Source organism: Andrena cerasifolii, chromosome 2 (genome assembly GCF_050908995.1).
Source record: "Andrena cerasifolii isolate SP2316 chromosome 2, iyAndCera1_principal, whole genome shotgun sequence".
Classification (NCBI taxonomy): domain Eukaryota; kingdom Metazoa; phylum Arthropoda; class Insecta; order Hymenoptera; family Andrenidae; genus Andrena; species Andrena cerasifolii.
Window position 1 is genome coordinate 22,566,128 of NC_135119.1, and position 15,214 is coordinate 22,581,341.

The 15,214-nt window shown below is 45.7% G+C and overlaps 1 protein-coding gene across 1 annotated transcript in view; it reads right to left on the minus strand.

The window, feature by feature from the left end:
• Positions 1–15,214, minus strand: part of LOC143378968 (uncharacterized) — a 314,434-nt gene that overhangs the window by 294,986 nt on the left and 4,234 nt on the right. The window contains exon 2 of the mRNA XM_076831181.1: positions 1,130–1,730. Coding sequence (XP_076687296.1) covers positions 1,130–1,141 — 12 coding nt within the window. The 5' untranslated portion in view covers positions 1,142–1,730. The remainder of the gene's footprint in view (positions 1–1,129; positions 1,731–15,214) is intronic.

The window sequence follows — 15,214 nt, forward strand, 5'->3', positions numbered from 1 at the left end:
ACGAAATGAGCAGAAATGGAGACACGAGCAGAAATTGGGACATTCACCTTAGATTAATTAATTTTACGACCATTTGAATAATAGAAGCGTATAGATACATTGTTTGCTAAGTTCTCTTCCAATTTCAGCCGATAAAGTTCATGTTCATCCGGTCGTAAAGGCTAACCATATTCACAAGAACTTGAAGCTATTAAAGGTAGAAGGTGGTGAAAAAACGTGGCAAAGAAAATTTTATCAAACGATCTACCTAACGTCACATTCCTTGAACCAGAAGGAAATACAATACATATTTGCAATGCAGAAGCAAAATCGCTCGATTTCCAAGCCGACCCGACCAGGCGGTGGGAACTCGAGGAATTCGCGATATCCGCGTAGAATATCGATCGCATCGAATTCGGTGAACCCGCTTTATCAGAATGGTCACGGCGAGGCCCGTTGAACGCTACCTTCGAACTTGCGATAAGGGTCGGCGGGTGAAGGGGAATAAATTGCGAGACGCGGAAATTTGTAATACTTTCGGTAGTCGTTGTTTATCGTTATTTACGAGACAAGTTCAGTTCCTCGAATTCACCATTATCGGATGTTCCGTTTAATCCGCGCTCTCCGATAATCCAATGATCCGCGATATGAAACGATGCGACGCGCATAAAGATAACGTCCCGGCGCATCGGTGAAGTGTCGATGTCGCATTATGCAAATTGCGCGTGACACGTGCTATATTTCGTGGGAGTTGCGGCATCCGCCGCTGATGGAAGAAACGGCTTTGCATAAAATCGTAACGGGTCTGCTGGCCAATTCGTAATTGGACGGCCGACGAGGGAAAAAAGCCGAGGCAAAAACGAGGTGAAATCAGGTGCAAGAACGACGAGAAGTATCGTTGAGATTTCGTCCAGCTAATTTCGTCCGCGCCACGGCAACGTGCCGGAGACGGACGAAATCGCTGTTGGACTTTCGATGCGCGATAAAGTTACGACAATGCGAAGCAAAGGATAAGAGACGAGAGAGAGAGAGAGAGAGAGAGAGAGAGAGAGAGAGAGAGAAAAAGAGAGAGACAGAGATAGAGACAGATCGGGAATGGAAAAAAAAGGTAACCGTATTAGAATTAACAGAAATAGATACGATGACTCACCATGAAAACCATGAACCTTGATTGCAGGTTGGCGCTCTCGAAGTAAGTCAGCGTTTCCAGCCAGCGTGCTCGCCTGTGTGTACGCTGTTCACTTCCTTTCTCCGTTTCGATCGTTTTCCCGGGGTATTAATTCACTTCACAGCCGAGAAATCGATCGGTCAGTCCACTTCGATAATCACAATCCGGTCGCGATGTCCGACTACTATGAATCACATATATATATTCGCGGGAACGCGCGATTATCGGGAATTTTTTTTGTTTTTTTTTTAACGCAAAAGAGGGAAAGAACGCGAAGCGACTAATGTGCGAGCGGAGAGAATTGCGATCGCAGATAAAGCACGGCGAGAAAATAATTGCTCCCGTTTGCGATGCTTATTGCTTCTCGATTATTGGTAATACGTTGTTAATCGGCTACGTCTTTATAAATCGACGCTCCTCTAGTAAATGATCATCCAAAAGGGGTGATGTATCGCCTATTGATTCGACTATCTAAGAGTAAATTATTAATTGGCTATCGGTAGCGACAGATACAGATACTGGCTCTCTACTGGCATCTGATTGGCATACTGGCATGAATACTGGCCCGTTCGGCGTACGTCACCTGCAACATACAAACGTACGTATCTGCATTAGAAATTAGTCGGTTACGATTGCGGGAAACTTAACTAGTAACGGCAAGGCTTTATCACGGCTCCGCTAGTTTCTCCACCCTGCTAAATCGAAGCCATGGTACGCCGCGTACAAACGAGCAAACGTTCTGCATTCGAAATATCCTCGTTAAAAGACCGTAGAAATATATCATACGCCACAAAGCCAATGTCTTTGCCTGTTCACCTAACGATCATTCGCTTTCTGATTACGAGCTTCATTGAGCCGAGTAACGAGTTCGCTGGGATATTAAATGCGTGTATAAATAATCTTGCAATTAGAATTCTTTTGAAACCGAGATATCATAAGAAATCGTTTGTACTCGAAAACTGCAATAAGCTGCGCAGGCACTCTCGAACATTGCAGACAGAAGATCATTGAGATTGGGCATAATAATGAGTAAACGCAATGGCATCATTTAGTCGGGCGCGGTCGACAGTACCGAGCCGGGCCCGTGACGCACCCGGTCTTTATTTAAATCATTCGATCCGTCACGCTATAATCGATTAACGCTAATAGCCAGGGAAATGGAGTCGAGAGCGTAGCCCCGAGAATCGAGATGCACAATTCCTATTTAGCTACCGCGCCCTGCCCGCGAGCCTCCCGCTCCTTAATCGAGTGTGTATCCAAGTATGCAGCGAGCCAATAGCTCGCTAAACACTTTGTGTATTAATTAACGTTCCTCTACACCTACACACGCTACTTTAGATCGTTATCACGGTGCTGTGAGAGAATTCCCACTTTATCCAATCTTCGTACTTTCCGTTCACTCCGTTATCATTAAAACGCCCTGTAATTTACGGAAATATCCTACATTCTCCCGGTTCAACGATACTTTAATTATAAACCGCTCGAAATGACTTTATCGCACACAGAGCCGAAGTATCCTGTACCTCGGAAGCTCGCGTGTTCGCATCCTCGATTAGAGCGGGGAGGAAAAGTGGTGAAAATCCTCGCACAAGCCTGGTCTCGTGGCGAAAGGTCGATAATCTCAGCACCTTTCACGAATAAAAGTTATTCCGCGAGATTATCCTCTGTTTTACAAGAGCAACGCGATTGAACGTCGAGCGTATGCTTATAGAAGACCTGCCCGATCCTTTTCACAAGCTCGACGAACCACTCGAAGCCCCCGCCCATAGTTCTGAAACACCCCAAGCGGTGTATTGAAAAGCAAGGTGAATTGCATTTCACAGCTTGCACTTTGCAGCCGTTGTCTCAAGGAAACGATCTACGTTAACGGTGAATTCTAGATCCGGCACGCATAATGCGGTACACACAAACATTTCGTACACGGTGTGAGTAAAAACCGCACTGGTGTTCGCACTTTCGTTAGTGCACTTTCACGGCGGGCTCGTAACGGTAGCCCTTGCGCTCCTGCCACTGCGTATGCAGACATATACCCGGCCGATTCAATTCTCTACGATCGAGCTGTGCGCAAAGGAGATCGCTTTCGACCGTGAAGTACAACGTGCCTCGCTGCATAACCGTTAAAAACCGTGGATAATTATATATCCAATGAGTCCGCGTATGATAAAGCCGCTGAAACGTGCAAGCACAACGCAGGGAAACGTGCGAAGCGTACGCGAACACTCTGCGCTGCGAACGCAAAGTGGATCGTGCCAGTTTACGCTCGGTTTAGAGTAGACCTGTAATTATTCGAGGAATTTCCAATACGAATAGTTTTTTCGAATATTTGAAAATTCAAATAATTTCCTAATAAGTATTCGAATATTGTTTACGTTTCAAAATTTATAAATCTACCAAAGATTGATAAAGTTCCAAACTTATCGGTTGAAAAACAAATAATTGTACATGCCAACATGAAAAGAATTACACGATAAAGTGTGAAACAATATTTCATGTTCAGATTCCTATTCGGTACAACCCGAAATTCGATCACTCCGAACATTTGAATTCCCCGGTATTCGAATATTTAGACTATTCAAATATTCGTTACAGCCCTAGTTCAGAGTTTAATGCGTAGATTCGAAATATTGGAAACAATATTTTTAGAAACATTCAAACGGTATTCTACGCGGCAGTACACGTAAATAAATACTTGGGTGGTTGAAGGTATCGGTTACTTATTTTCTATGCTAGTATAGGCCTCATGGAACTTTATTTTTACAGTGTTTTAAAACTTCAAGACTAACGCGAGGGTATAACAATGCATACACGTACATTGGAAACTTGCATGACATTTCAACAGCACCAATGGAACTAAAGACGGTCGATGGATCTACAGTGTTGTAGGAATGTAAGTGCAATTCCGAGGGAATACAAAATTAATGGGAATCTAGATTCTAGCGAGGGATAGACAGGACAATTTCCACTGGAAAAAGCTTCCGTACGGGTCTCGCATAATTTCATACGCGTAATAAAAGTTCTAATGAAAGGCAATAAAAGTTATGACACGAGTGCTCCGTAGGAAAGTTCTATGACTGGGCTTGACCTAAGGCTACGTGTTCGTCTAGCGTCTGCGAGCTGCGAATGTAGACGGAATTACATATGTGCATTGTGTTTATGTAACAGCGCCTACTGCTCAAATAATTGAAAGGCGTTAGTCACGTTTCACGCGACGCCAGTTGCAAACTATATTCTTTCACTTAAATTTGATTTATCGTGCTCTCTGTTCGACGCGAAACGAACCACTCGTGTTTCGTCGGTACTAAACTTACCAAACTTCTAATTGCCAACATAGCGCGTAAAGAACGCCACGCGGCTGATCGCGGAACCGTTTAGGTATCGATCGCTGTCGGCTGGTTTTATCGCGAGACAAACACCCCGACGATGAGCGTCGATAAAGCTAGTCAGACGCGTCGAATCGCGCGTTATCGATCACGGCTCTAAATCATCGCTGGCGCGGTCGTCCGTTCGAGTGCGAATCACCGCGCGCGGCTCGGTGGAAGCTGTCTCCGCGGTTCACGCTCGCGGTTTCCACTTTAAAGAACGCGGTTGCACCGCCGCGGCACTCCGTTCTTAATTGAAAGGTTACGAAAGCCCGCGTTTAACGAATAAACGGGCGCGTTGCTCGGCTCGCGCTCAACCTTCTATGCAGAACACTAGATCATCCATTATATCTCTTTCAGTGGATATGCGCGGCGCATAATCGCGGTGCACCGTGGAAGCCTAGATAAATCGAGGGACGCGTAAAAGTCGGCGCTAGCAGTTTACATAATTTCGCGTTATGTAACGCGGCATCTTTGCGCGGCCCACTGGATCGTGGCCTCCCAACCATCCGCGTTTAACGCGTTCGATCATTTCGCGTCAACCCCCCCTACTCCTCCCCGGTATCAATTCCCTCGCAGCGAGTTTCGCGAAATGTAAAGAAAAGACAGATCGGCCAGGAATTACGTCTATGGAACGGGCACGGTCTGGTTTCCTTGTATTTATGTGGCTACGAGGCTACACCTACGTGTCCCAGCGGACTCTATACGCGCCTTATGGCTTTATGAATGGAGTAGCACGCGTGCGCGACCACTGGAACAGTTCGAGCCGGCAGCGAAAGTGACCTGCTCTAACTTGTACCTGCTCCAACGCACCGCATGTATACGCTAGCGTGTACACGCACACGCTAGAGGCGTAAGAACTGCCTCGGATAATTGCACCGAGCGGCTAACCGCTCGGTGGACGCGAGAGTGCACCGCACGGCTGCAAGTGTGAAATGCACCGCGGGGTTCCGTGAATGGTAGTCCCACAATTTCTGCAACTCCGAACACAACCGACTCTAATTTTCCAGTGGATTGTCGCCGACGAAACGTCTATCGATCGTCACGGGCTCGTGCCTCGGCGATCGCCACCGCCGCTATTAATTCTCTAGCAGGTATTTCTACCTAATAAGGTCCGCGGCACAAGTCTGCCAAGTAAATCGTTACGAGCTGCGATCACTTCCAGTCCCATTTCGATTATCTCGCCGCGCTTGTAATCGCGATGGTCGCTTTCGACAATCAGTGGAAAGTTATGAATCCTAACGTTAATGCGGAAACTGGGGACAAGTGCGCGTGAGAATGAGATACACGCTTGGCACCCGAGGTGCAGAAGTTTCCGTTGAACTTGAAACTTTCATACACCGATACCGTGGTTATAGACTCATTGCCACCGGTCGAGTCAAAATGCGGCGAATGTACTGATAGAAGAGAGAGAAAATCGTTCGGTACATTTCCCTGGTCGGAAATGGCGGAGATTTTCGCGATCGATAGCGACGGAGTCACTGGATCGGGACAATTATTCCAACGGCACAGATTCTGTTCAAGCGCATTGAAGTTTTGCAGCGGCTTTGACGCACGACATTTCTCACATTTTTTCATTCTTCGGCCAGTCTCTCAGCAATGTTACCGCGCGCCGACATGTCGAAATAGATATCTGCATGGAGCTCGGCCGGTGGTACTACCGGTGCAAATAATTGTGTTATACCGGGGACACGGTAGATAACGATCGCTGCAGATCGCTCGTATCCGCGTGTGAACGAAAGCACATGTACCATTGCCAGGACATTGCCTTATCTGGCCTCCTCTCCTTTCGCCTTGAAGACTACTACCGTAGTAGCCCGCGCCGGTCGTATAGATATCGGAGACAAATGCCAGACGCAATGCTACGTCGGTGTGTAAAGTGCCCGACGTCGAGACGGGGAACAATACGAGCGGGGTGCGTTACTAATTGCACGTCCGATCGTTTCCGTAATTTCCGAGCCAGTCGCGCAGCGAAGCTCCTGGTAACACCGAATAAGCTCCTTCGTACAGAATTTGCGGCAGACTCCGTTATCATATGGACAGGGGATAACAAGCCGCGGACATTAGCATTCAACTGGCGATTGGTAAATCGGAGTCATTTAAAAGTAAAAGTGGAAGCTCGTGTCGATGGACTGACACGAGGATCTACGGGAGGCACGTGTTTCGAGGCAGCGCCCCATCATCAATCACGGATTCTATGGTTCCTTTGCGTTTATCAATTCGTTGAGCAAGTCTAATCTCTCTGCTGCTCGGGGTGCCTCTTAGCTCGATCGATTGATCCGTAACCGAAGTGATACCCGCGTCTTTCACCCTATCGTGCGTTGACGCTGTTAATTAAACTAATTGCGGGCGGCGAGCGGTCTGCCCCCGCCTCATCGCCGCCTTAGAAAGTGCAGCGCGGGGAGAGATTCTATTAAAAGAAGCCAATTATATCGGAGCATTATATTCGACGTGATACCTGTAATTAAGACGTCAACGTTCGCGCACGTCGACGTACGAGAAAAGAAAGCCCTCCGAGAATCATTTTGACCGCGCTGAAACCGCGTTCCGATCTATTTAAGGCTGGGAATAATTGCGACGTTCCCAGGCGGAACGAACGACTTGTCATCCGTCAGCCGTTTGACGATCTTCTCTCGGCTCGCATTAATATTGTACCCACGGAACGTCTGCTTTGCATGAAACCGTCATAACGTTAGAGCAACCTTACGCCCGGCGTATTAATAAGCTCGGTTCGTTGCCGGGCGCGCCTCTGCATCGACATTAATTTGAAATCTGCTCGGCGCAGATCTTATCGATTTGTTTCGAAAGCGAACCGCGCGCTAGCATGCCCGGGCAAACTTGGCGACACTTTGGCGTAAGCGGGCGGACACGCACGACGATGCACGTTTGCATGCGCATTGTGAATCGCAAAAGCTATTGGCACAGACAGATTTTTTGGACTCGACGATACTCGCGTACGAGTAGAGTATGCATTCGGCTTAATAGCCTGATCATTAGAGGAGTATACGAAGGTTTGTAATTAATACGCGCTCGTTCAGGGGATCTAGTAAATATTTCCAGAAAACACGCCCGTTTCATCGCGTTACAAATCTCGTAGAATGCTCCTTATCTACACGCGTGTGAACGCGTTAACGGCTCGCAAGCACGATTTCTAATGGACGCCGCATAATAACGCGTTAATAGGAATGCATCAAGTTGGCATACCGTGTCATGCGTATAGATATACGTGCATGCGCCTTTGCTCCTATACATATATACCAATATATATATATATATATGTGTGCACTGATATATACACGTATATATCAGTGCGCACCGCAAAAGAAATTCTCATTCTGTCGCGTGTTAATGTAGATCACGTACGTGTGCCTCATACCTCTCCCCAGTATCAGATTTTATCGTCCCACGTGAAAGAATGAAAATTAACGAGCTGATTTAGGTCCCGGATTACAGCATATCGAGGCGGTAGACTTCTGTGAGCGAATTCTATCCGGTCTACGTGGAGCGCGTGCAGAGATCGTAGCGGAGAAGTCCTGTTTCCATTCGAAGCCATATTAGACGAATTTTCTGACGAAAATCGCGAACGGGGGAAACACTGGCCTACATGCGCGATTAGTTTCGAGCAGTATTAGAAAGCCTGCTTTCCTTTTAAAAATCTCCGCCGCACGGCGCCGAGGCGCACGCTAATTTTTCCTGATAGAGTGAAAGGGACGCGAGGCAAATGGTCCGTTTTCTCGGGATAAACGAATCCGTAATCGCCTTTTGTCGAGTCAAAAGCAACGTCTCATTAGACGTAATCCAGGGCTGTTTAACTACAGCCCACCGAGCTGGCGCTACGACGTTAGAGTATCAATTATGACGGGACGTACATCAATTGAGACGGAACGTTCCGCTCGCTTTTTATCGGCTTTCTCATTATCAACAGCTACTTGCTTCTGCACTCTGCATCGGCTACCGTTCGCCGTAGTTTACAACCGTTCGTCTCATTTCATTTCACCGCCGATCTATTCGCGTTTTTACTGCGCCGAGAATAGTATGTACGCGATCTTACCGGCTGTATAACGTAGAACGTTCTTGAAAACTTCCGCCAAAGTCTCGCTGCATTTTTAAAGTCGCGCAACTGTTATCTTGTATAGGGTAGACCGGGTCGAATCGGATGAAAATAAGAATTTAGTCCATATTTCTTAAATCGCGATGGAAATTAGCATTCCGATCGTTCGTAATACCTCGTCCCTCTCCCCCGCACCTACCGCAAAAGACCGTTAATTGTTTTAAATCATTGTTTAGAGCTAGCATACGTTTCCAGTGACATGGACGCGTGCGAACGTTACAATTTTGGTCCGAATCGAACTTACGTAATCTGCAATTTCGTATTTAAAATAAAAAGTAAGCTTGAAAATTCCAATGTGTTTATTGTTAGTAGTTTGCACGGTGTCCAAGTTTAGTATATCATGTATTTTAGACTATTATATCATAATATGTTTTTGTAATCTACAACCTTTGAAATACTTATATATGGGGCTAATCGGATCACTCTTTATTTTCATTTGAGTATTTTTATGATTATAAATATGATAATTGTTTATATACAGATGGTTAGTACGTACATAAAAAAGAGCAATCAGGGATTATGGTGCCCCCAAAAAATAAAGGAATCTGTGATAAAAATTAAATTTAGAGAAATGACGAAAAAATAAATAAATTAATGGTCTTAAGAAGATGGCATTGTGTTTATTCTGGTGAAAAATTAATTCGTCCACTTTCAGAAGATTATCTGAGAAGAGTGATGCCACGAGAATTGTGCTGATAGAGGCGGCAAAAGATAGCAATATGCTTCCGATCTGTGTGCTGAGTACCTAGTGTCAAAAATTCAGTTTTTTCAGAAATTTATGGGTTATCCGATTCGCCCCAAAGTTCGGGGCGATTCAGATATTTCTCACTTTTTGGTTGTTTGTTTGCAGAAGAAACATTTTTAAGTTTGCTTTTATTTTCTATTATATAATAAAAAATTAGTTTTTTAATGTTTGCCTAGTATTTTTTTACCGTCAAACACAAAGTGGTCCGATTCGCCCCGGTCTACCCTAGTTGTAGGTTCCCGCGTATTCGCAAACTGATAACTATACCTAGAATTAATAAGGTGGCCGATTCAACGGGGGTGTATTTACCTAGTAATGCTTTGCTATATACTTTAGATACATAGAGTGGTTACATTTGACTCTATTCGCGTAAATATCGAAATTATTAGAAATATCAAAAAGCGATTCACGCAACGCAACATCTGACTCATTTTTCTCCCAAATGTTTTCTGACGTCATTAGTCACACGTCAGTTTGCGCAAGAAATGTTCTTCACCATTAATCCCCCAGCACAGTGAAAACGTTCCCCATGCATTCTTCCATTCGCATCGGGACTCGCGCCTCGCAACGCAGCCGCTCGCTCCGAAATCCCCGCGGCTTATCGCATTATCTCAATAATCCTCGACGTTGAAAGTCCGACAAAACGATAATGAACCAACGACCGTTGGAAACTGTAGCAGAGGCGGGCAATAATGCAACAGCGCCTCGCGTCTTTTACTGGGCCGCGCTAAAACCAACGATTCGCGCGCGTTCGCTGCGCTCCGTAATGAGACCCGTAGCTACAACTATAACGCGATCACGTGTAAACAGCGATTGGTCTACAATGGCAGACAGAGCCGGAGACCAGCGCGTTAACGTTATCTATTCGACCGGCGATACGCGCGCGTTAAGAATACGGGCAAGGACCGCCCGCGGTGTGCCCCGATGATAAACGTAATTCGATGTGCTACTGCACGTAAGTCACGGTAATTCCCGATTACGCGCGCGTACACTAGTTTCTATTTGCGTGGACGGCGAGATAACAGGGCGGAGATAACCAAATTTATTAATGGACAAAAGAGCCGTGGCCGTAGCTCTCGCCAGAAAACAACAGATAGAACTGATACGCCGCGTTAGTCACTGGAATTAATCGCCGGCGACTTTTGTTGAGCAACGACATTGTTCCTTTCAGCGAGCCCGACGCGATCTGCCCGATGCTTCTGTCAAGTAACGTGTAATAACCACCAGCCACCTGACAATTGACGCTCGCGTTAACGACAATCCATTATTCTTTTATCGTCGTGGTAGAAAATATGGCCGCAGTTAATAACGTTTGCGTGCAACGCGTAGGACGCTGCGCTGAGTATAAATCATTTGCCCAGCTTCTGATTTAGAAAGGGGACCTGCGTGGTCCGAAGAGGATCGATCGCCGCGCCGTTCGCGAAGGGAAAAAATTCCTCCGGTCTGCATTGCAATTTCAATATCATCGACACCGCCCTCTCCCCTCCGGGGTGACCAGAGGTACGCGGGAGACGTGCTATTGAACGGTAGCCGTCAGCGTGCGATCCCATTAGCCCGTATTGTATGCTAATGAGCGCTTGTCGCCTGTGCTCCATGCTTATATCGAGTTATATCGCCGACAGCGGTTCTCCATTTTTCACTCGCTGACATAACGCATCTTTCGTTTCCTCGTGGCGAGATGCATCGCGATATGGCACATGTGCGCAGTTACATCATCCCTTTTAAGCGTGAAATCTTCGAACCACCGAATGCGACTGTTCCATCTCCCCTGTCCTCCGCCGGCCGCTAATTGTAACACCGCCAGGTTCCACTGTTTCAAAGTGAAGCTCATCAGAGCGGCTAAGCGTCAAAGCCAATTAAACGGTTAATTACAGCATGCTACATCGGTTCTCGCGCATTCGGGAAAATAACGCGGTCTCAATGCGCCAGGAGAAGGTGTGAGAACTGTTGCCTCGGCTGGCGCGTTGAGTTTATGCACGATTTAACACCCTGATGCTTGCTGCAGCTATGGATGAAGGAGCTCCGGTGAACCCTGGGGCCCTGGGGTCGCGGAAATGTTCGCGAGCGTCGAAGGGTTGCCCGTCGAGGATATTAATACGCCCCTTAATTTTGCAAGTAACGCTGGCATTAACGATCCAGCTGCTAAGGAAACTTACTAAACGGGTTCGGCGTGCAAACTTCGATACAATTACTCACGCCCGTAATCCCGGTACAATGTTCGCGACGTTAAGTGTCCCTAAAACGCAACTAGTTCGTCATGCCAAGGTGACCGGAGGATTAATGGGTGCGTAAATTTTTTTACGCGCCATTAAAGTGATCGGACGCGTTGTTCCACGCCTCGCGACGCTCCGGCGAGGGCGCCCGAACGCGCCCAACAACAACAACGCGGAGCGATGCTTTGCGCAAAAGACTGAAACGCGTGCAATTAACGTTACGAGGTACCCGACGGGTCATTATCCGACTGAATCCCAGCCTCGTCTCAAAACCGCAAATTACCTCCAGCACGTCTACACGCACGCACGCACGCTGGCCACACATGGAACGGAGCACACAGCGAGATCGCAAGTAGATTGTGTATCACACTACAAGATGAATTAGATATCAACAATTAAGAACACGAATGTACAAGCGCATTACATACTCAGGCACGCAGGGGGCTCTGTATATTCATACACCGGCAAATTAATTAACTATCGCCACGGACACGGCCGGATTGCTCCTTTTCATATCGAACTAATTCGCGCAACTTATTAAGACGTAAATACTGTATAACATTAAGAACGCCCGACGACGGGCGCGTGTAAACGTAACGTCGATTAAGATAAATCCGAATAACTCGTAATCTTTATTTCTATGCATACGCGTATGGAATGATACTTGTATATATGTAACTAGCTTTACTACTCGGCTTCGTCCGAAATTTAGATTCTGATTTTATAAAAAAAATTTTTTTTTTTTTGGTGAAAATAGTCACATATATCTGGATTAACCAGGCATAATTAGCCGAGGTACATTTCGTCACCTCCGAGTTTACCGTTCGAAAGTTTTTAGGCGACAGACAAACACACAAACGTACGAAACACTTTCTGCTTTATAGTATAAGATTCAACTGAGGAACGATTTAAAAGGAATTGCGTTCATTTGGATTCTGAAAGGAAATTTTTACTACTTCTACAACTGCTCTATGTTTAGATGAATTTCTCCGATTTAGCGACTCAACGACACCGTTATCGGCGAGCAGAAAAATCGCGTTACCGTTCGAAGATGAGGAACAGACGCGCGGAGCGTTTTCTCTCAATTAATTCTCTATTCGTTCTTCCGTGCGCAACGGTGCGAGATAATCGTGTCAATAATGATCGGGACAAGTTATAGAGCACGTGTTCCCGCGGTGGAGCCAGTTTGTAGGCGATTAAAACGTCTCGTTGTACGTCGGAAGTCGAGCGAAGACAAAATCAGGGACGTCTAGGCGTTGTCACTTGGCTCGGCGAGCCCCGATACACAAACCGTGTCGACATAATTATGCTACGCGCCGTCAGGTAGATGAAGCCGATACGAACGTGGGACCATTTAAGCGCCTTTAGGAGCATAAATAATCCTATTAAACGTGTCACTGGCTGTGTCAACAATCTGACAGCCAACAAGATAGGAGTCTAGTCGGAGAAACGGGTGGTCTGGGCTAAGGTGTGTTCTCCACGTTGCGCGACGTGGATTCTCGCGCCTCAAAATCAATCCTCGAAAGTCACCGCTCCGTGGTGTCATCTGGCCGGTGGAAAAATCGTGTTTTGTTTGAAGTGCATCGCGTTCAAACATTGCGCAAGACGCTCGAGTGGCAGATATATTTGTCCACCATCGCGCAAAGTGGAAGCCTAACCGAGCGCGCGTCACGCTATGAAAAGACTACAAGCGTTGCTGTCGTTTTGGGAACAGCTCGACCGTGTTCTACGAGTATTCTACGCTTCTACATAATCGCGCTGGTCTCTATCTTTATCTGAACATTCGTAGCGATATTTTGTAGGGTATGGGAGGATGTTTTCTTTGTAGAAAACTAAAAAACTAAGAAATAATTATTTTCTTGTATTACAATTACGATGGTGATATGTCAGTTTAAATAAAATCTTGTTTGATTAATTAGAATATTTTTTGACTCGCTCGAAGAAATTTGATTTACTAATATTTTTCAGACAAATCTTTTTCCCTGGCAAGTTTAATATTTCAAATCTTTGATATTTCTAGGTTTCATGGATAAGCATTACCCGCCAATCCCAAGGGTGATTAAAAAATGTCCTTTTACAGTTATCAGTTATTCCGTCGCCGAACACCTGTTTATTCATTTGGGTTCCGCAAACTACTTCACCCCTCTCGATGTGCAGGCAAATAGAAGTGCATACGCGGAACGCACGCGGTTCGAGTGTCGTCGAGGAGTCAGTAAACTCACAGAGGGGAAACGTATGTTTCGCTTCCGAAACCATAAAGCAGAAAACACATCAAGCAACTTTACACGCGATCTATTCTACGCGTGGTTTTACATCGCGCACTTTGTTTACGAAACGAAACTAACATCAATCTACTGCTGAACTTTAGACGAAGTACAAAGAAGTTGAATAGAGAAAGGATAATAATTAGAGTTCACGGTCGGTCAATTTACTACCTCGTGACAAATTAATCTTCCACCGTAACAAGCACGCGTTCAGTTAGATAATACATATACGCTAATTATCAACGTACAATCTTTCTGCGTAAAAAGAATTCAATGATTTCCCTAACAAAATACTTTCCGGATAATTTATATGCATTACTATCCTCGCAAGCGAACGATACGAACGTTTACTAATATCGTCTCCGTCTAGCGCGCAGAAACAACCAGACCAGTACATTAATTGCTCAATAGAGTGACGTTGTTTTTCAAGAAAACGTACTCTTCCAGCTGCACGACTCTCCGGCCGTAGCGCGATTAACAGTACTTTTCATAGGCCATAACTTTCTGGCTACGCTTCGACGGAGCTTTGTCGCAAGCCTTGGTGGCGAGACCCTCGTAAACCTGACAATTACGCGGGCCCGTACCCTGGACCATGAGTCGCAAATGAAATAACCGCGAGCGACTAATAACCGTCCTCTCTGTCTCTTCGTGCCCCTTACTCCCGTGTCTTTCTCCCTCTGTGTTCTCTCTAATGCCGTGCAACTACGGCGGAACGTTTATTCGTTGGGTGCACACGGACGTCGGTAAACCAAATTAGGAACGTGCGACCGCAAATTAAGACGCGCCTGCCCGTTTCTCGCGCGTATGCATATATGCTGTGCATATTGTACCATCTATCCGCGTGTACACGAGCACATATCTCGGACCACCTTCGCGACAGCATTCATTTTCAGTTCCAACGACACTCCTCCTGCAGCGAGTCTACGCTTTATGGATTTTTCTCTTCTTTACGATCTCGTAATGCGTGTATATTAACACTCGATTGGTAGGATTAAATACATACTCGTTATCAGTGGCGCACTCGGAGGAGCCAAGGGGCCCTGGTACTCTCCAAAGAAAAGGGAACAAGGAGATTAATGTAACCACGACTGAAGTAATTTAAGAGCTTTGTAAAAAGAAAGGAAAATGGATTTTATTTTTTAATGCTATTCCTACCACGACCGGTCAAATGACCGTTTTTTAAATTTCGATTAGAAATTCCTATATACAACGTAATTGAATTGCCTTTAAATTTTATGAATATTCCTAAAATATACGCATGTACATGATATACTTCTGAATAAAAGAAACTGTATTTTTATACTGTCAAATTGAGTATTATCTTCATTTTATATTAAAAAATATAAGTTGTGGTAAAGACCGGTCATTTGACCGG